This window comes from Solenopsis invicta, chromosome 11, assembly GCF_016802725.1.
Source record: "Solenopsis invicta isolate M01_SB chromosome 11, UNIL_Sinv_3.0, whole genome shotgun sequence".
NCBI classification, from domain to species: domain Eukaryota; kingdom Metazoa; phylum Arthropoda; class Insecta; order Hymenoptera; family Formicidae; genus Solenopsis; species Solenopsis invicta.
The window spans coordinates 1,255,424-1,278,452 of NC_052674.1; the positions used below are offsets into that span (position 1 = coordinate 1,255,424).

Consider the following 23,029-nt stretch of genomic DNA (forward strand, 5'->3'; position numbering starts at 1 on the left):
TCTCATTATTTGGAATCGTGTGCTTTCTTTGATTTTACAGATAATATTCGTTTTAACATACGTATTTTAAATATATACTTTTTTATTAAAAATATATTCTGTTACTATTGTATAATATAGATTGAGTGTTTAATCATGCTTAAAGAAGTACGGTTTTGCTTTTACAATGTTTCTTTCGCAATATCAGCAATCGCAAGTTAAAACAGATTTTATTGGAAAAGATTAAAATCGACTTTTTGAAATAAAATGTCTATAAAAGACGTCAACAGTTTTTAAAATATGACTTTGCACAAGTATATTTATTTTCATATATTATTAAATATTTTGCTAATTAAATATTATACATTTATGATTGCCTTAATTGCATTTTTTAGAATTTCATCTACATGTATTAAAATTGCGTACACATACATTCATTCACCATTTATTATTCAAAATTCACTATTTAAATTTAAAAGTTACAGCCTTAAAAACTGTCGAAAAATGTAACCAATTATTATGCTTCGTTCGTGAAAAATACAAACTTACATGCGATTCATACTTATCGCATTCCTTTATTTAATTACTTTAGATAAGTGAAATCTTTTTGTCGTACTAACCTTGCAAGAGAATGAACGGTTCTACCATGTTTCAAATCCCCAACCATAGTGATCGTGAGGCCATTTACAGTTCCAAATTCGTCTCTGATTGTGAAGATGTCGAGCAACGCTTGCGTCGGATGTTCGCCAGTTCCGTCACCGGCATTCAATATCGGTTTTCTACAGTATTGAGATACTCTCTGAAAATAATTAATAATATAAGATTATTAGTGTAGGATAAAAAAAATATATAAATAATTTTTTTTTATTTTTTACTTTTAGTTTTTTTGAAATTCGTACAATACAAAAAATTCACAATAATTACACTGTTTATTCTTGTCATGAAAATTAACTAAAATAATTTTTTTGGGAAATAAAATTACAAATTGAAAATTGTAAAAATAAAATTTAAAGAATAAAAATTTAGTTATTATTATATAAAAATAAAGTATACCCTTTCTGTATTAAACATCAATACTCACGTCTGCTGCACCCGGTGCTGAGTGTCTGAGTACAATCACGTCTGAGTATCCTGCCATAACAGTTACCGAATCTAAAAACAATATGATTCAATAACTTATTAGGCATCTGACAAAAAATTAATAAAAAATTACTTAGATCGTGTATTGGAATAGTTCTGGGTGAGAACGGCAGATTTAGTAAATGACAGATCGCGAGTTCGAAATCCGGATATACAAATTTTTAAATTCGTAATCTTCATAGCGGGAGTTACAAAATGTCACGTCGGTGACACGGTAGAATTTTCCGGAAATATTTTTCTCCACCAGGCCTACACTTAAGGGAACATCTGTTGTTTACATACTTAATTATTTACGTATACACGCAACATTATTTTTGTTCAAATAGTTAATAAAAATGCGGCATTCGTAATTTTCCATATTTTCTTCATATTAAAGATTAATTTATTTAAAATTTACTCGTAAAATTTAATATAATTTTCTTTATAATTTTTATATATTAATACGTTTGTTAACTCAGAATTAATTTAAAATTTACACAAATGTAAAATTTTTATATAATTTTTATATTAATAAAAATTCCTTTTGTTCAATATTAATTTCTCTAAGCAAAAATTATTTATGAGACTAGATGTTTATATTAGAATTGTTATTAACATATTCACTTAGTTTATTTAAATTAATATTTTTTTTAAATATTAACCTTCTCTTTATTTCTTATTTTAAACAAAAATTGCACTTGGTTCAGTCGCGACTTTTAAGCTTTCGTTGACTTAAATTTGGATCAACAAAATCACGACAATGGAATAGATGTTGAAGTGTCCTTCTGGCACGTTGACTCATATTTTGGCGTCATAAAAAATGCGTTTGATTCGTAACACGTACTTGTACAATACGAAACAAAGTTTTTATGGTGTCCTATCCCGTCTACCGAATCCTCTATAACTCCCGTTAAAAGATTTTTTTAAAAACTGAACGTAACAGTACAGTATTAGAATAGGAATTAGAAGATTTTTCTTTATTTTAATACATTCTACAAGAATTATGCTTTTATTTAAAAAACATCTCTACACACCTTCCAAGGTTTCGCCTTTCTTCACTGACGATGTAGAACCATCCATATATATTACGCGACCACCGAGACGTTCCATTGCGGCCGCAAAACTGCATGATGTTCTCGTACTAACTTCGTAGAAGATGGAAGCCATAATTTTTCCCTTTAATCATAAATTAATGCCTAATTTTTTAAATTTATAAACTAACAAAGATAAACTCCCAACTCAAAAATTAAAAAAAATTATGAAACGTTGATAGTTCCTAGAGAACATTCTAATATGTAATAAACTATTTTTTTGCTTTACCCTGAAAGGATATAACCTTTGAAGATTAGCCCATGTTTAATTTTTATTTTATTATTTGCCAACAAAAGAAATTAAAATAAAATTTTAAAGAGAAAATTTATTTTTTCAAATAAGATTTATTTATTAGTAAATATATCAACTGTTTAAAAAATAATAAAAAATGTATCAACAGAAATATAAGCAATATATTCTCAATATTCTAATAATTTTATGGCTTTCTTATAATACTAATAATTAATACGGGTTTACACTTAAACTTATTTATAATTAATTTAATTAACTGTTTTTTATATTCTATATAAAATATATTATAAAAACACGGAATGTAGCTTATTTTAAATGGAAAGCCGTTATTAGATATTTTTAAAAATTCTTAATCTTTTAAATGTCCAAGTTGGGGTCTTTTTCTTATAATATATTATTTATAAAAAATTTATAACTAATATGTCAAATTTCATAATTTTTATACAGCATTAAATTATTTGTAGAGAAGGCTGTGTTATTTTTAATTAGTTACCTTTAAAATGTGATCCAAAGGTCGCTCCTTTCTGATAGCATTTCGGAATGTTTCCGCTAAATGGAAGACATCCTTCAATATTTCTCTATTAAAGATATCCACAGTAAGCACGTGATGTCCGATTAGACTGTTGCTTGTGTGAACAGTTGGAACCGATACAATCCCAGTCATCAGTAGATTTGGATTGCTGTCACTTTTGTGTCTAGTGACATTGCTAATGGGCAATGGTGAGACAGTCCTTTGAGATGACACTGCCTTTGAATGTTCTTTGTCGACTTCTGCAGATGCAAAGTGGACGCTTGACTTGTGCGATGCCGGTTGCAAGAGGTGCGTTAATTCTGACAAAAAATAATTAATTTTACAGTTTATTTTGCTTTGTGTAAAAATTATTTTGTTTTTTTTTTGCAAAAGCAAGATATGTAATGTGAAGAATAATGCTTGTGAGGCATTCAGTCTCATTCGTAAATGTATCTATCAATCTTGAACGAATAATATTCTACGAATATTTTGAACAACTTTGCTTGATATTATGAAAAGCAAATATATATTTATTAAATGTAATTTCTTTTTATAAAATTTAATTTTGTCATAATTAGACAAAAAATGAAATTTTTTTATCAATACATCCTTTAATAATCATTTTTTAATAATATTAGTTAACAAAAAATTTTTAACTTTAATTACAACAAAGGCGCTATATTTTCTATAGCTTTTCAATTCAAATACGTAAATGAAAATGTTTTATCGCGTCAGGTTTTTTTGAAAAAAATGAGATTGAAGCCCTTTAACATGAAAATGATAAGAAATCCCTATTCTAATTAGATTTACTTGATCAAAATTTTTTTTGTCGAGTAAAGTTATCATACCGATTTGTTCATCTTCGTGCAAATCGATGATACGATCGATATGTATATTAGATTTTTCGTAGTTCGGTGATAGAAGACTGTCTAGTGACAATGGTTTGTGGACGATATCTGACGGGAACTGAATGGATATTGTCGGCGCGTGAAGCGTTGGTGGAGCCTTCATACTGTATGGTATATCCCTAATGTCTTGACCAAATCCAGGATTCACTAGCACTTGTCCCTCGATATAAGCGATCTCGCCTCGTAAGACTACTCTATGCACGGAACCGCGAATTGTCATGCCAGTGAAAGGAGTCCACTTCGATTTGCTGTACGGCATTGCTTCTGGGATAATCCATTCATCGTCCAAATCAACCTCGACATATGTGTTACGCTGATCAGGAATGTTGAAGATTTTTTTGGGATTTCGATACAATTTATCTATAATGTCCTGTAATTAATAAACAATAGTTTTAATAAGCGTTTCGATAATATACATACGTTTCGATAATACACATAATTTTATTAAAACTAAAATTTAAGTATTTATAGCTTTTTATTATAAAATAGTTTGCAATTTTTCTCGCAATAAATCTTATTGTAAATTAAAAAAAAACTGTGAAATTTTCGAAGCTTTTACAAAATTTTCCAAAGTTTTAAGATATTTTAAGATTTAGGGTAAATGGTTCAATTAAATACAATTATGTAATAATAAAATTTATATACTCAAAAAAGCAATTTGAATTAGATTTCCAGTATCTGGGACATTACCAGTAATTGAGCTATTTACCTTACTTTGAATTTCAATTATCTAATATTTAAAAAATATTTGATAACAAAGCTTTTTTTTATTTTTACTATTAGCGCCATAAGTACGTGTTTTTTTCACGCGATACTTATCTCGAAGACTTATCAAACAATAACGCTCATCCGTAATGGAGGAACTGATAAGTATAAACATGAGATCGCGTTTAAGAAAAGTTTTGGAAATTTCACTTTCTTCCTGAAAGCGAAATGGCTTCTCGATAAATTACTTTAGTCTTCGATTTATTGCAGAAAATCAAAACACTCGCGTTATATCTGTATTAAATATTACAAAATAAACATATTTGTATAATTCATGAAATTCTCTCAAAATTTAGATAAAGAACTTCTACACAAGCCTTCTTTCTTTTAAATATGCTTTCAGGTTATTACATCACATTAGACATCGTCATGAAACGTATCTGAAGATAGGGATGACGTATATACGACCTTTTCAAGAGTAATTGTCTCGTTATCGAGTAAATGTCGTTATCGACATTCCATACTCATTACGTCAGCCAGACATCATTAAAAATAATATATTATAATTTGAACGGAAAGTACCTCTATGGTCAGCCTGCCTTCGTGCACAGCATTCAGTAATAGCGGTAACATAGTTTCCAAGCCAGGAAATCCTGGCGGTGGTTTCTCGGAAGACTTCTCTTGCACAGTGTGTGGGGCTGTACATTGCAAATCGATGTTTCATGCAAAAACGTGCGAATTATAAGATAAGCGTATTGCGAATTATAAGATCGCGTGATTTCCCGCATTTGAACTCATCCCTTAATATCCTTGAGTAAAAATAGGCAGTGATTTTCAAATTATCGAAACATTTATTTTTAGCAGAACACTAATTGTTTATTATTTTTAAACTGCAAGTATATAATATCGTTGCCTCGAGACAAAAAAAAATATTCTCGTATGACTTAAAAGCCAAACTATGTAGCCGTTACATAAACACGGAACGTCAATCTTTTTATCTCAAAATCATAGAATAATGTCGCGTTATCGTTTCGAGATATTGAATGGAATTTATTCCGCTACTTGACTGCAGTGCGAATGTTGTAAAAATTATGCCTGTCATTATAATTACAATTAAAGCGATAACTTTACTGTGATATACCGTGATCGGTTGCGAAACAATCGATAACGTCCATGTTATCCCAGAGAGCCTGTTGGTCCTCCTTTGTTCCCAGAGTAGGCCTTACTTGACCTCTTCCAGTGCCTATTCGATCCAGATCATCCTGGCAGAGGAATAAATGGTGCGGACACACCTCGCACGTAACTGTCAATCCCTAAAAATACGTACGTTGACATGGGTATATTCACATAATTTTTAATTTAAATGTATAATAAAATCTTTTATAAAAGCACTTTTATATAATCAAATCTTGTAATAAGAAGTTTTATAAGAAAGAAAATTTTTTAAACATAACTATTTGTAGTCTTATAATAATCATTAATTTTGAAACTATATATAATATTGTATTAAAATTTAGATTTTTAGTTTTTCTGCTTTTCTATAATTAATCATTGTTTTTTTTATAAACCTTTTGCATATGCTTTTTTTAATTTGGTGCATCTGACTTGTTTCTTCCTTTTTATTGATACTTACATGTTCTTTGGCAGCGCGTATGATTTGTATTTCTTCTTTACGTGCTACGTGACACACATGAATCGGTCTGCTGTGCAAACTCGCCAGCAGTAGAACCGCAGCTGTGGTTTGTCCTTCCGCGTGCACACACAAAGGATGTTTCTTCGGCCAGCTTTCAAAATGCTGTAAAAGAAAAGCAGTCATATATAATTTGAAATATAAATATAAATGCGATAATAAGTAGAGAATTTAGGCCGATATAAAAATAAGAAGAAATACCATTTTCTGACCTTAATAATATTTTCATATTTCTCATCAATTGATATGATTAAATACTCTTTTCAGTTCTATAAACTGCATGTCAATATAATTGTCGAGCTTAAAACGTAATCGTAAACTAAAATTAGAAATAATGTCTCAAAAACTAATATGCTTATTAGATTTAATAACGAAGCCACAAGCATCTTAAAAACTATAAAAAAACTTGTTGTAAAAAAATCATTGCAGGACGATTGAATGTTTGGTGATTTAATATTTTTTTGCATCAAGTTTTTAAGATGCTTGTTATTGATGCATTACTTAAGTGATTTTTGTTTTTAAGCATCGTTATTAAATCTGACAATCAAATTGATTTTTGAGATATTATTTCTAGCTTCAGTTTACGACAGTATCTGATAATTAACTCAACACACCGTTTATATAACTGAAAAATGTATTTAATAATTGATATGAAAATGTTATTAAAGATGAAGATTAGCTTCGACCGAAAAATGGCATTTCTTTTTATTTTTTGTAAATATTGTGTTAATTATACATATATAATTTTAATACAATATTTATAAAAAATAAGAAGAAATGCCATTTTTTGGTTAAAAAGGATTTTCATCTTTAATATTATTTTTATATCAATTATTAAATACATTTATTAAAAAATATGCTTTAAAAATAGGAATTTTTGTTTAATAAATCATTTACCTTAATCCAAACACTAAGGTCAGTAAGACGAAGAGTTGTAAATGTCTCGTTCAGGTACATCTTCAGAGCAGCTACGTGAGGTGCTAATTCTCGTATGTCGTTGTAATTATCAGATGAAGCGCCAACGAAGAGTGCATAGTCACATCGTGAACCAGCTGCAGCTTGCTATTTAAGTACAAAAATGCAAATGAGATTTCGTTATTATATCATAATTTTAATTTAAGATTACTTTTAAACAAAGTTAAAATTTAGCTGGACGGAATCTTATCGATAATAGATGAAAAAAACACAAGCAAAGATTGCGCCAAATTAGTTACCTTTAAAATATCTGTATAAGAAATCAACGTATCTGTATAAGAAATCGCTGATAAGTAAGTATACGTGTATGAATATATAGGTGTCTTTTTGAACATATGAAAAATTTGAAACTTATAACAATAAAACAAAATATTATTTTTAAGCTGATGTTATTACGATACTGACATTTAATTCGCGCTATATTACATCAATCGTTTTTTGTAATTATATGATAGCTTGATTTGAGCAAGAAGTTTAGAATTGTATTTTTTAGCTCATTTTTATGCCACTATTGGCTTCTATATGCAGCGAGTGATGATTATAAATATTTTAATATTATGAATAATTTGCTGAACTGCTTAAATTCTGTTTGCATTAAACAGGGTATGATTGATTTAGAATGCTGAAATAAATATAATTTTGGCAAAGTTTTTTAACGCAAACAAAAGTAAATTCAATTGTTTTAAAATTTTAGGGATGCTTCATTATATATTTATAATAAATTATGTAAAAAATTCTTTAATTAAAAGAATTCAAGATAATGACGTCATAATAAATCAGTAATGAAGCAATGGCCACTGGAATTATGAAATGGAAAGAAAAGATGGAGTCTATAATTTCTGTCTAAAACAAAAGAAATCAAAAATATTTTTAATTTCCATATAATTGTATAGTTAATGAACTAAATAAAATAATAAAAAAGTGTAAAATTGTAAAACTCTTAAGACTTTAAAAAAAATGTGACAGTTTTGATGTTACATTTAACTTGACAATGAATGGAAAATATAAATAAAGAATGCGTGACAAATTAATAATTAATGATAGCTATACAAGGATTCTCCTACCGCTTTAGCGATAGCGAAAGTCTTGTGATCCACTACAGCAGGATTGGTATTAGGCATCGCAAAAATTGTTGTTATGCCTCCTGCCAGCGCTGCCGCGGTGCAAGATGCGAAATCCTCTTTGTGGACCGCTCCAGGATCCCGGGTATGTACGTGCACATCGATGAGACCGGGCAGCCTGATCATTTTGCGCGATGATATGCAATCGATGTGAGTTTTCATACGCGGTGCTTTTCCACCGACCATTCTCAATGCCTATAAAACAGAACGAGCAAAACCACTTATTATTTATTGTCTCTTTAATCATCACACGTAAAATATTTCTTTACATTTCTTTACATTTCCTTTTTTATAATGATGGAAATTATGATTCCTGTAAGATAACATAATTAATCACATATGATCGGAGTACGTCAAATGATTATTAAAATTGAAGATTTTTGGATATTTTGGACTTTGTTATTTTTTATTTATTATTATTTAGATAAAAGACAAAGTCATACAATACATGTGGAATGGTGAGATACTATATTATATCTCATATGTGGCATTGAATTCTAAGAGCAACCTTTAAAATGATTTCGTCACAGTCTAGATATCGTAAAATAGTTATTTATCATTAGTGTTCACTACATTCTCATGAAAGCTGAATTTCAGCGATTTTTGCAAATATATACAATATTTTCTATGTAATTTTAAAAAGAATATTAGATATTAATATTTTAATTTTAATTTAGCTTGAAAACCTTGACTTTTGAATAATGTAATTAAATTTAATGTGCGTGTAAATTCGGCATATAAAGTTATATCATGTAGTTAGTAGGATCGTAAGATAATTATGAACCAATTGTATTACGAGCAAAAGATCGTTTTAGCGAAACTTTATAACCTCATAATGGATGTTGCAATGTACTTACTAACAGTAAAGAAATTGTAAATAAAAATTTTAAAAAGTTATTTTTTAAGCCAAAAGAATTATTTAGAAAAATTTTTTTCAAATAAAATATATTTTATATAGTGTTCATAAAACCTTGTATTGTGGCACATATCAGTGTGCAAAATCTACGAAGAATCATTAATTTGTGATTTTTTATAATTAAAAATGTCTTTAGTTATTTAAAGTATTTCACAATCTCTCTGCTATCTTGCTTTCTACAAATGCATTCATTTTGTTCTCTTTAGTAAATTGTAAATTTTGCTCGTTTTATGTATTCTATGTGAGTTCTATATAAATTTCTACCTATATGATAGAAATCTATGTCTAACAAACTGATATTGATAGAATTGTGTTGTATCAATATTTACTAAGTTATTTAAAAAAAAGTATTCCATCATCCTTTTCCCTTTTCTATATATTTATTCTGTTATTCCCGATTACATGTATATGGAAATAATAGTGTTTAAAAACTTAACTGAATACAAACTTAAAAATTACTTTTTTGTGCTATCAAAACAATTATGTAGGATTCACTCAAATTAGTAGCTAAAACATCTAAATTTTTTGCAGCTTTGCTCATATGTGAGCGTATATAATTATATTTCGATAATTATATTATGATCCAATAAAAAATTATTTTTATATCTGCATCTAATTAAATTGAATAGAAACTTTAGTGACTGTTTTTCTATGTAGTTTAATTAATACAAGATTACGCGTGTATAATATAATCTTCATGCAGTTAAATGATTACAATTATCAATCTTAATTAAAGATTATCTATGATGAGATTAAAAATGCAAAGTTAATGTCTATTTTTATATTAGATTTAATAAATTATGTTTTATATTATATTATATTAAATATTTTATTATATATTATAGTATATATTATACAGTATATATAATAGTATTATTATATTATATATGGTATATATATAATACATATAATTACATTGCTATTTAGAAGTATATTAAAAGTTTAAAAGAACTAAATTTAATGGTTTTTTTAAATAGAATATTTTTTTATATGTATCTTATCAATGAAGTAATTTAATTTATTATTAATGTTATCTACATTTTGATGTGTGATATCTACTTCGATAATTAGCTACACTCTTAATAATAAAAAAAAGGAATTTAATTAATATAAAATAAAAGAATTATTAATATAATATTTAAATAAATATTTAAATAATTTGATTTTTAATTTAAACTTTAAATAATTTTAATAGAAAAATTTTGTTTAGTTATAAATTTCTACTGCAATTTTGATTAAAAATGAATATTAGAATTTTTGTATTGCTGTGAAAATTAAAGATAATATTTTCCAAATATACAGGCTTTAAAATCAATTTTGATAAATAATTAGAAAATATTTTTCTTTTGCAACATAAATGCAAAAGTGTATAGTATGTTTTATAGTATGTCCTTTCAAAAAATTGAGATTCTCAATATGTGATTTTAAAAAATATGAATATATAATATATTCTAAAGTGAACTTTAAACCTAATATGCCTTATCAACATTGCGAACAGAATGTCATGAGTAAGAGTGAGTAATATAATTTTGTTAATCAGAAACAATCTTTGATCATTTACACGGTGATATAAAAGTGATATAAAATGTAGTTTTAAATAAAATGGCAACATCAACACACGCACACTTATTTGATCGTTTCATTTGATTTAAATTTAATGTATTTCTTAAAGTAAACTAATGATTAAGTTTAATTTAATTTATGTCTGAAATTAAATTTATTTTGTATACCTCTTTTTTATTTAGTATTTTTGCTAAATCGAAAATCCAGATACTTACTTGAACCAAAAGCTTCGCGCATTTAACATCCGTAATTAAAGGCACAGAATAATCGACCGCTAATCTTCTCGTCCTGTAACCGTGCGTCATGAAATTAGAAACACGTCGAGCACCACCGTTTCTCATCGGCAGATTGATTACGAGATCGAACTGTTTTTTCGATAAGAAATCAGCGAGATGCCGAAGTTGGCTCGGGCTGGAATCCTCGTTCACGGCAATATTTTCGAAAGTCCATTGTACCGGTTCCACCTGTATTGCAAAAATTTATTACAAAATATTATGACAAAACTGCAATAAGTACCATAGTACAATTTAAAAAAATACAAATAAAAAGAATAAATAGCATATATATGTTAAGGTTGTATTACTGCAATAAGTGTAGTATTTGAGGTGGCTGAAATTGGAAATTTATCAATATTTACACCTTTCATATAGAAATAAATGTTATATACATATAAAACTGCTTAATAATGTCTATATTTAAAATTAATAACACAATTTTATAATTTATTTCTTTTATTCATTTCTTATCATTTTTCATTTTTATAATCTCTCGATAGAAAAATTTGAATGTAAATATGCAATAAACTTAATCAAAAGAAAATAAAATGTGAGTTGAAAAAAAAAAACTTTTTAAACGATAATTGAATTGAGGATATTGAGAAAAGTGCGTTAACGTTAAAATATTTAATTCTACGTGCATTTTCCACGAACTATTGCACTTTGTTCATTGAAGAGTATGTATGTTTTATATATGTATATTTATGTACATTACACACAAAAACAAATCTTGAAATATTTAATCGATATACATTCCAAAGATGGTCGTTATCATCGTGATAATAATCGCTATTTATTACTACAGTCCTGATTGCATATTTAACCGCTTAGCAACTTGATGCCTCATTGTCAGTGTAGCTTAAATGTAGTCTACTTTATTATGACAGAAGCTGCGATTGTATGAAAAATTATCCTAGATTTTTATGCAAGTTTTTCATTTTTATTTTTTTTTGTAACACATAATATAGACATTCCTTATGAAAAAATATACCCATCTAAGTGTTAGTAGTTCAAAATAATAGTCAAATTAATTGTTAACTCTCAAATTGGAGATTTATTTAAAAGTTAACACTTGATTTGAGTATCATTTCCGCCAACGTCTAGTTGGATGTATTTTTTTGTAAGAATTCGTAAGTACAGAAATATTTAAAAATTATTGCAGAAATACAATAATTTAAAAAACATAATTATTTCATACACAATATTTTGTCGATGTAAAGAAATTGAGCTTCTAGTATATTTTCAGTTAAGTATATATGTACTATAAAATAAATATGTACATACATACACACATACACACACACACACACACACACACACACACACACACACACACACACACACACATACACACACACACACAATATATACATATACATACATTCCAAATAATTTTATTATAATTTTTTCATTGTGTTTATTGTTATTTAGTAACAATTCAAGATTATGGAGCTATATTTAGATATCTTGTAAAAAAGTTTAAAAAATTTCAGATCTTATTGGTTTCCGCACCAGTATACTACGTGATCATCGAAGTAGATATCGATCTTTAAAGATTACCGACAATCATTTATCGGTTCGTATTCTGAATGAGACCTTGAATTATTACCTTCATCGTTATCTTTTCTCATCTTTCGGAAGAACAAATTTGTTGCCCGTTTTTAGAACGATCGAAGATAAACGTCGAGGAACAATTCCTGACTGTGCATCTCGATGCTCCGGAATTAATGATCAATTGCCCAATTACTTCGTCAGGGGTTTCACGCACAGATTAGATAACAGTGGCAATTTTTATTAGCGATATTGCCGTATGTGACGTCAGTAGACGAATTAAATGTTGGACCGTGTGTAATACTATGATCCTGCCCAAAGCGATACCACGAAATTCGATTGCGTTTCAAGGAGAAGACCGTAGGTAGATCTGATGTGGGCCTATGCACGATAACTTACAACGATTGCATCAGCAGTAACTTTAATGTGGTGATTAATAAGAATTTTTAATAACAAAAATTCTTTCTTATTTCACAAGACAGCTACTGCAAAAATGTGGTAATTAATAAGAATTCTTTCTTATTCTTAACAATAAAAAATATTCTTAACGAGAATTCATAATAATAAGAATTCTTTCTTATTTAACGAAACAGCTATTGCAAAAATGTTGTTTGTAATTTTGATCTCTTGCATGCGCGTAATTATTGGATAATAGTAAAAAAAAAACTGATTATATATGTGATCGGAGTAGAAAGATTACAAGCAATCCATGATGTTACCGTAACTTAATCATTATATCAACAACTTCTCTTTTTCATAATAATCGTTCCAACTTGCTACTTGTACAAGTCGTACATATTTTGATGCATCTTTTCATTCATATTTTATCATTAATTTTTATTATTATTATTTATATTTCATCATAATTATAATTATACTTATTATTATAATTATGAAACAAAAATGTAAAATAAATTTTAAATAATTGTTATTTATGTAAAACGTACGAATTATTAGTAGGTTAGTAGGTATTGTTTGCGAGAAGATAAAACAGAGTTACTGATAAAAGTTACTTGTTTAATCAAAGATTAATAAACACGATAACTTGATCGAGAAAATAATGTAAGAAAAGAGAGCATTAAAAAAACATAAGGAAAAAAATTATGAAGAATGCTCTAAATATACTGCTTGGTCAATGCATTGTATCTATAATTATATATGATCTACCCCACGATAAATGATATGGAACTGTTGGACACTGGCTAGCTCGGTGGAATACGCTTTATCTCAATCGATGCTAACGCGATCTTTTTCACAAGTATTTTACACTGGCGTTTGTCGATGTCCAATAGTAAGCGGCCGATTAAAAGTGCCTGCGCTCGATAACGTGATAGCTATTTATCGACCCTGACACCCCACGAGAAGCCTATTGCCTCACTCGCATCGGTCGTCGACGAGTCTTTACGCGCGCAAGCACAATGCGTTTTCGTTGACCTTGAAACTAGAATGAAGGAGCGTGTCGGTGGCCTGTAGTGAACTCCGAAGTGGCTTGTAGTGCATCGTGACCGATCCTGAGGAAGCGTGTTCCACGTGGGGATACTCCACGTGGCCGTTTCTCTATCTATCTCTCTCTATCGCGTGTGTGCACTTTGTTATGTCATTGGGCAAAAAGAGACAATGGGAATCGTGAATTCGATAAAGAAGATTAAAAATGACTCGGAAAAGAAGAAGCGGAACAACGAGGATAAACTACGGAGTGCGATCAGCAAACAGGTGGACGAATATGAGGATGTGGAATTGATACATTTGAGGATGGCCATTGCAAACGATCCTAACAGTTTCATCCTAAACAATCTCATGATGTGTATGCAGTTCTTCGAGAATTACGAGGAGTAAGCACTCCCGTTCTAATGCTTTTCATAGTGATTTATTGCAGTTGTGGGATGTAGTTCGCAGCTTAGTTACGATCAAGAGTGTAAGGGAAATTTGAAAAATGAGATATTGCTCAGTATTCAATATACAACATATGATTTCGATAATGAAACCTATTTGAAATAGTAAAGTTTAATACTTTTAAATAAATACTTGCAACACTTGCACATCTAAGTTGTAATATGTTAACAGACTATAATAGCGAAACAGTGAAACTAATGCCGATTTATTTTCAATTTGCAACATAATATTTACTGATTTAGAATTTTATAATTAGTATTACTACATATTACAGTAAAACAAAATAATTGAAGTACATTTATAAAATTATTAAGTTATTATACATTATATTATATATATATTTTTTTTATAGAGTTTTATATTAATAAATATCTCTTTTAATTTTTTATATATTTTTTCTTTTATATTAATGTTTTTAATTAATTAATTGTAATGAATGTAGAAAAAAGTTTTAGTAAATCATAGTAAAGTATAGAATATTTGGCAATACACGGGGAAGAAAATTTAATGTGAATAATCTAAATGTTGAAATAAGACAAAAATTAAAAACAACAAAATTGCAAATTAAGGCTTTGATTTTTAAGTTGTAACACAAATATTCATGTGCTTTAAGCTTTTTACGTATTTATTTAAAAAACTATTTAAGCATTTATAATTATAAAACAAAGCTTTAATCGCAATTTTGTTATTCTTATTTTGTTACTTAAAATCCTTAAATAGCCTGTTTTAAGCTGATTTTGGAACTAAATTGTTAAATGATATCTTACGATAAGACATTAATCATAAAAAATATTCAAGTTGAGGTGAATATTCGTTTGAAAAATGCGATGAATCAGAATAATCAGAGTTCATTAAACTGTCAGTCTATATGCTTTAAAAAATGAATTTTTACGTCAATCCGATAATTTAAAACTTTGTATCAAAGAGTTTTACTAGCTATTGACAATGAATTTTTAAGTCAGATTTTTAAAACTCAAATGGTTTAATATGACGGACCATATTAGTTAAAAATGTTAATTTTTATGGAAAATATCTAAGAGTTTCTTGAGTAGCTGATTAGAAATCTGAAGTGAGATCTTCAGAAGAAATGGCCGACTCACAATCAGTATGGTAGATAAAAATTTAAAAAAATTTTATTTTTATAAAAATCAGTATTCAGTCTATTACCATTGGCTGATTATATATAATTTTTATGAAATACTCTTTCTCTGATTTATCTTAGAATGTTGATAATAAAAGATCTTAATTAAAATTATAATAAAAAACCCATAAAATTTCTAGATACTTTTTATTAATTTTTTAAATTAAAACATTTTTTAAATATATATGATCCGTCATATTAGATCGGCCTTTTTAAATTTTAAAAATCTGACTTTAAATTAGTTGTCAGAAGTCAGCAAGCTCCTGGATACGAAGTTTTAAATTATCGGACAGCCCAAAATTTATACTTTAAAGCGCTTTAATGAATTTTGATTACTTTAATCTTCTATATCTCTTAAACCGCTTTAACTTGAGAATATTTATAATTAATGTCTTATCATAAGATCTCGTTTGGTATATAATTTAGTTCCAAAATTGTGGCACCAAAAACAAGCTAAAATCCATTGATTCTCAGTTATTCCTTTTTTTTCACCTGTTGCCGAACATTTTATAATACATACATACACACACACACACACACACACACACACACACACACACACACACACACACACACACACACACACACACACACACACACACACACACACACACACACACGCGATATTAGATGTACTGATAATGATTAGATGTACTGATAGGTTACGTAAAATTAATTGTTTTATTACAGAGATATAATTCAAATTAAAGAGACTCTGGCATCGACCTATGAAAGCGAATTAAATAAGGTACTACCATCTCAAAAGCACGTTCTATTGCCGGACGTTCTTCAGGATCATATTTCGCATAATATAGCTTTTACTTCGAAGAGACAGACCGGTGATCTTATTATCGAACCATTGCAACCAGTTCGGATTTACGTTGTGCATGACAATTTCGAAATTACAGAGCAAAATTATCAATCAGAGTATAGTAGCCTAAATAATGGAATTACATATAACATGATGGTGCAACCGAGTGAACATCCTGGTAAGAAAACTTGACTCAATTTATAAAATATTTCAAATTCTTTCTGCTTCCTTTTACAATGTGTTCTTGAAGTAGATTTGTTTTTAATAAAAATGTAATTAATTAATAGTTTTTTAACTGTAGAAACATTCTGCTTAAAATATCAAAGATTTTCGGAAATCAAATTTTAAACACAAAAATATTTAAACTAAAGCTTTATTTCATAATTTAAAATTATTTTTGTATAAGCATGTTAATTCGAATAATTTACTTTTCAACTTAATATACAAATTTATAACTATAATATTAAAATTTTGGCAAAACTTTGAACTTGATGAGTTAAACCTAAATTTCATTTTACTGAAAGAGATGGCGTTAGTTAAAATTTTTTGTATAAGAAAAATTTCTTAATAAATTTAGTTATAATTAAGTTACAAATACTCTGTCGATAGGATACGTGCGATTGAGACGTCTCGATGAAATGCCATATGCGAGAAACTCCAACAAGGGAGAGGATATCGATCCTTCTTTAACGGCGGATGACGACGAGATATATGATGGCGATGCCGAAAGTATTTACGGTCGTAATTCGAACATGATGTATCAGCATCAAATCAGAAAAAGAAATTCTCAGACCTCTACAATTTCCAATGTCAGATCTTTGCCCAATTTACATGACGACAAAACTATATACGAGGACCAAGAATCCCTTTTTCGCAAGAATATTTACGGGTGCCGATCCAATCACGACATCAAAACCGAGTCTGACTGCGAGCACATGTCCCCGACGGAGGATCGGAAGAATCATGGCAAGAAAATGTCGTTGAAAAACGAACTGGAGGCTAGGAAAGGGAGTTACCAGCGTCATTTCCGTCCCCGATCCGTTGCGACAAAATCGTCGAAGCAAAAAGTTCGCAGTTTAGCAAGCAGCTCGAGTTCTGGCTACCGATCTGGACCTTGTGACAGTGATAGCGAATGGAGTTACCAAACTCTGCCAAAATCCAACATACAAGCCGCTCATAACGTAAATCACGACGAAACTGTCGCGAATGAGTCGACGAAGATCTATTCCAACGCGATGATTCCCTCGCAGTGTTTTAAGAAGATGAGGATCAACAGTGACGGCAGCCTTTACATGTTGCGACGGGAGAAAAAGCCACAGAATAACAAACAGCTTCGTCTCTTGTTAGCCAGCAGACAATACGATTATGATGTTTTCTATACCAGCAGTAAAATATTCATGAGCTACTTTGTGGACTTTTTCGTGGACCAATTGGCGGAGCCGCTGGGTTTCAAATTGGAAGATCTGAATTACGTGGAGGAATCGATTATCTACTGTGATAAGGTGATCGAATCACACAATCCCAGGTTGCGCAGGATCGAATCTTACGAGGTCTCGCCGACGATATGGCTCCAGTGGCCGGAATACGCACAGGAATGGTTGTATAGACCGCGAAGCACATGGCCCGACTACAACGACATCAATAAAGTGAAAGACTTCGGTTGCTACGTGGTGCCCGAAGACTCTGTGCCGAGAAAGAGGAATTTTCAACCGAGAGATTTGTCTTGGCATCAAAATGTCAAGAAGAACATACATGAGGAAATCGAGTGGCAGCTGACATTTCCGGCCGCGGAACGATATCTGGAGACTTGCATGACGCGCTCGCAAGTGCAAGTGTACCTAATCGCGCTAATGCTACACAAGACCTTTTTAAGACCAGTCCTGGACACAACAATCGGCCTAACAACTTCTCACATAAGGAATAAATTATTCTGGTTGATCGAGGAGAACGACCGACCCTCCAAGTGGCCGGATAATCGGACCGGCGAATGCCTGATTAAGCTGCTAAATAGCCTGTATCGCTGCCTCAGTCAAAACGAACCTACTCTACCGCACTATTTTCTCCCCGACAAAAACGTGTTTAAGAAAGTACCTTCCGACTACCTGCTGCACAGTCAGAAACAACTTAAAAGGATAATCGAGAACCCTATCATGTATGTGTTCCACGCAATGGAGAACATTAAGCATAGCAACAAGTTTTTTCCTCGACTGAACTTCACGAAGCTGTACAATATACTGACGGTGAAGCCGTGGCTGGCCATGATGAATCCGACCCTAGACATATACTCATCGCCGCAGCGGATCGACGACAGGGAGTCCTACAGGGAGGAGATCTACAACAAATCCGGTGGATTTTGGGACAGGAACCGAAAGAAAAATTCGCAAAATTACAGCACAACAACCGCGGGCCAATGGCGCGGAGCGCTGATCACCCCGCGCAAGGCCACGGACGCTATCGTTGAAATCTCGGTAAGTTGAAAAACTTCGGTTGCTTCGATAAGCTTATCAATCGACCGTTCATAATGAGCAATCCAGCGTTGTCATCACTAATTGTGCCAGACAAAAAAAAACTCAAAGTTAAATCGTGATGCTACATGACTTCTCGCAAATCTAATCTTATCTACCCTCGTGATTAGCGGACCGAGATTCACAACTAACTCACATTCCCGTCTCGTTTTTTTCTTTCTCTTTTCCAGGAACGATGTGCCGAACTGGAGGGTCTAAGACTGGCCGCACTGTTGGACTTCTTCATCACGCACTTTGTTAAAATGGCCAAGTGTTGTCATAGGTATCGGGCTTATCAGCAGAAAGAAGTTTATCTGAATCAAGCGGATCGATTGTCGATCATTTTATCGGAGATGACCAGGTACAAGGACGACGCTAAGGCTTATCGCAAGGAGATCTTTACTCTGAGGATGATACCGACGATAAATTCCACAACAAGATCACCAAATGATCCGCCAGAAACGCCTAAGAGGAATCAAGAGGCACCTATATTCAGCGGTAATTTGAAAGACCGTTTTACACGACAATTCGCTGAGATCGTGAAACTGCCAAGGAACGAGCAATTGCAATCTAGTCATGAAAATCATACGAATGAGGTCACGAAAACGGTTGCCTCCGAAATAGAATTAGCGAACGAGGAAATCGCGCAAGCGAGTACTGCGAGTGTGATTACGAGTGAGGACGAAGGTCCTTACATCTCGGGCAAGCCTATATCGAAGGATCAGAATGACAACGTGGACTCGGGTACAATGCAGAAAGTGGTCTCTCTAACGGATAATATAAACGATAAAACGTATACATTCGTTTAAGAATAGGACGTAGATAATCTGTGAGAAAAATGAGCAAGATAAAAACAAGTCTTTGCATTCAACGATCACGCTCGAAACAAATCAGAATGATATTTATTATTATATTTCGAGAGTGATCGATAACTAATTTAGTAAGTAATCGAGAAAGACTGAGCGTGCTTATCGCATGCTTGCGAATTGTCGATATTCAATCATCGCGTTATGCAAGAGCGAACATACACACACGTAGAGATAGTTAAAATAATTTATAGAAATTGCTAATCATAGTCCAATTAGGTTCATTTCATCTAGCAGTCGCTTTCTGTAAGATAGCAATGTCATCGTATCACATCGCCAATGTACTTAGCCTAGTAGATCAGATTGCTATGTAAATGTTTTAGAAAAGAACCTTTTTTTAAGAAATATATTTTTAATTTAAAGAAGAGGTCGAATTTTTATGTTTTACTTATTATTCATTTGTCTTTTTGAACATATTCTGCCAACAAAATTTATAGATGAATCTAACAATTTCATTGCTCTCACTATCTTTCATTATTTCGTTATCATTAATCTCATTATCTTTGTATCTACGGTCCGTTTATTAAATCCTATATCGCGATTAAATGTGATATCTCTCGAACGAAATATTCATACTGTAAAATCATGCATTATATTTTACCAAGTTATGTTCAAATTGTAAAAATTCAACAAACTTAATTGATATAGATACGTCTCTCATAAAAATACCTTCTTCTTTTAATTATTCTTGTAAATATTGCATGTAAATAATTCTTTTCATATACATAATCGTGCGAGTAATAATTAAATATTATATTCAAAACGATATAAAACAATTGGTGAAATATTTATTCTCTTACCTCGATATCATGTTCAGTATAAAAGTCAGCGGTACCCATGCTGGCATACAACTTGTACCCCATGTTCTTTAAATTTCTAATAGACTCCAGCAATTCCATTTTATGCTGAAAATAAATTGAGCATTCTTACACTGTATGCGTATCATTAAGATTGAAAGATTTTGAACATTATAATTTACTTTTTCATTAATAGCAACAATTTTGAACTGCAAATAATTTGAGAAATCAGTATTATTGATTGTTATTTTCTAAAATAAGCATACTCTGTTTCTTGCGAGGTAATACGATATAATAGTATATGATTAGTACAATGCATTATTTATATATATAAAACAGAGTTCTTTCACAATATATAATTACCTTGTAACTTCCTACGGAGAGCAAAATGCCCCTTTCAGGAATATGAAAACCGGTGCTTATCATGCCTTTCAGGTAAGCTTCGTAACGATTCTCGCCAAAACAAGCTACTTCTCCAGTAGATACCATCTCGACACCCAATGTTACATCAGCGCCTTCAATTAAGTCAATAGCAGTATTATTCGTATTTATAAAATTTTTTAAATTACATTCTAAACCTATTAATCTAATAATGCCTAATAATATTTTATTTAAACTTTTAGCAAAGATTTTTTTAAAACTCAAATTTGAACGACTTAGAAGAAATATGTTAAAAACAAAGTTAATTATGTAAAAGAGGAGGTTTATACAAAAACATTTAAAAAATAAAAATATTATATAATTAATAAAGAACTTTGTCATACATCGCAGATTAAAAGTTTTGAAACTTTTGAAACTTGCGATTTTTTCACATTTCATAAAAAGTTAAATTTCAATCATAGAGTATTTAAACACTTATTTTAAAGAGCATATCTATAATTTGAAATCTATATTGTAATTTTGTCTCTACATTTTGTTCTTAAATTACATAAAATCAATAATTGACTCTCCATGAAATGCAAGAAAAGTGCAATGCCTCAAATGTTCCTTCTTAATGCCAGCAGGGCTACTAATTATTATAGTGCTTGTTAAGAAAGCTTGAGATTAGCACTTTCAAATCATCATACGGCAGGAAAAAATTTTAATTTTTGGACCAGAGTTACAAGACGTCAAAAATAAAGGGCCACTAAATTAATTTATGTACTTAATATAATATTATTACTCATATATAAATAAATTTAAATTGTAAATTGTATTTTACAAATTAATATTTTTACCTGCAAGTCGAGAAAAGGAAAACTGTGGTACTTTGACCCCGACTTTTCCACAGCCTGCTAAAACGTCCACAGGTTCAATTGTTTCGCCAATGATTAAACGAGTTGCCGTCGCAACAAAATCATGATCTAAAGTTTTCGAGACAAAAGGGAAAGATCTGGATACTCTTACGTTGCACTCAATCACCTTCAGTTCGTTATCCTGCAAAAACACATCATTAATTACAATTTTTATTAAACAAGCAAGAGATCTGATTTGAACCCGAGCACTTTTGGACTTTGGAACTCTCACAACAAATCAAAAGTGATTACAAAACGCATGATATTTTTAAATTCTTTTTTAATTATCTTAAAATAATTACTTTTTAAATTTTTATACGGTTTACACAATGATTAACAATAATTTTCTATTTTTGACAAATTTCAACATGATGACTGAAAATACACATCTATTATTCTATGAATGTTATAATACAGAACTATTATCGCACGACTGGTTTCTTCTAATGATTTTACATTATAAATAACAGGCAAGTCTGCTAAACTCTATTCACTTAAATTTATTTAAAGTTATTTAAATTCATAAGATCTTATTTCGAAGAAGGTCCGATCTGCCCCCCACTCTCTCGTACTTCTTTTTAACACAAACATAAAACATGCGACATATACCTTTGCAATCAGCTGCATGTTAAAAGGGCCAGTAACTCCCAAAGATGCTGCTACTGCTTTCGAGATGCTTTTTATCTTCGCCAGAGTTTGCGTATTGATATCTTGCGGTGGTGTTACTAAGGTGGCATCACCTGAATGAACACCAGCATTTTCCACATGTTCGGAAACTGCCATGCACAGGATGGTCCCCTCGTAAACCACAGCGTCGACATCAATCTCCTTTGCTTCGAGGATAAACTTCGATATTACCACGGGATGTTCCTTGTTGACTTCACTCGCGCTTTTCAAATAAGACTCGAGATCTTGATTCGAGTAGGCGACGTTCATCGCCGCGCCGCTTAGCACGTATGAAGGCCTCACGAGACATGGATAGCCAACTTCCTCGCAAAACTCAATAGCAGATTTCAAATTTGTCAGTTCCTTCCATCTAAAGTAAAAACAAAATTAAGTTGCAGGAATAATCGCGACAAATATATA

General features: G+C 30.5%; 2 protein-coding genes across 3 annotated transcripts in view; one reads left to right on the forward strand and one right to left on the reverse strand.

The window, feature by feature from the left end:
• Positions 1-23,029, reverse strand: part of LOC105197003 (CAD protein) — a 36,763-nt gene that overhangs the window by 3,231 nt on the left and 10,503 nt on the right. Inside the window, exons 10-24 of one of the 2 annotated variants that reach the window (XM_026130755.2) lie at positions 22,553-22,979; positions 21,887-22,085; positions 21,033-21,184; positions 20,673-20,777; positions 11,047-11,295; positions 8,296-8,547; positions 7,154-7,318; positions 6,200-6,361; positions 5,708-5,879; positions 5,149-5,264; positions 3,967-4,231; positions 2,936-3,273; positions 2,133-2,274; positions 1,061-1,131; positions 600-778 (exon numbers count right to left, since the gene is read on the reverse strand). In XM_026130755.2, the coding sequence (XP_025986540.1) occupies positions 600-778; positions 1,061-1,131; positions 2,133-2,274; positions 2,936-3,273; positions 3,967-4,231; positions 5,149-5,264; positions 5,708-5,879; positions 6,200-6,361; positions 7,154-7,318; positions 8,296-8,547; positions 11,047-11,295; positions 20,673-20,777; positions 21,033-21,184; positions 21,887-22,085; positions 22,553-22,979 (2,994 nt within the window). Of the gene's footprint in view, positions 1-599; positions 779-1,060; positions 1,132-2,132; positions 2,275-2,935; positions 3,274-3,801; positions 4,232-5,148; positions 5,265-5,707; positions 5,880-6,199; positions 6,362-7,153; positions 7,319-8,295; positions 8,548-11,046; positions 11,296-20,672; positions 20,778-21,032; positions 21,185-21,886; positions 22,086-22,552; positions 22,980-23,029 lie in introns of both variants that reach the window. The other variant, XM_026130754.2, reaches the window with a different exon arrangement.
• LOC113003036 lies at positions 13,948-20,239 on the forward strand. The gene is made up of 4 exons (XM_026130756.2): positions 13,948-14,489; positions 16,382-16,680; positions 17,112-18,970; positions 19,198-20,239. The coding sequence occupies exons 1-4, from the start codon at positions 14,275-14,277 to the stop codon at positions 19,813-19,815; spliced, it is 2,991 nt and encodes a 996-aa protein (XP_025986541.1). The 5' UTR covers positions 13,948-14,274; the 3' UTR covers positions 19,816-20,239.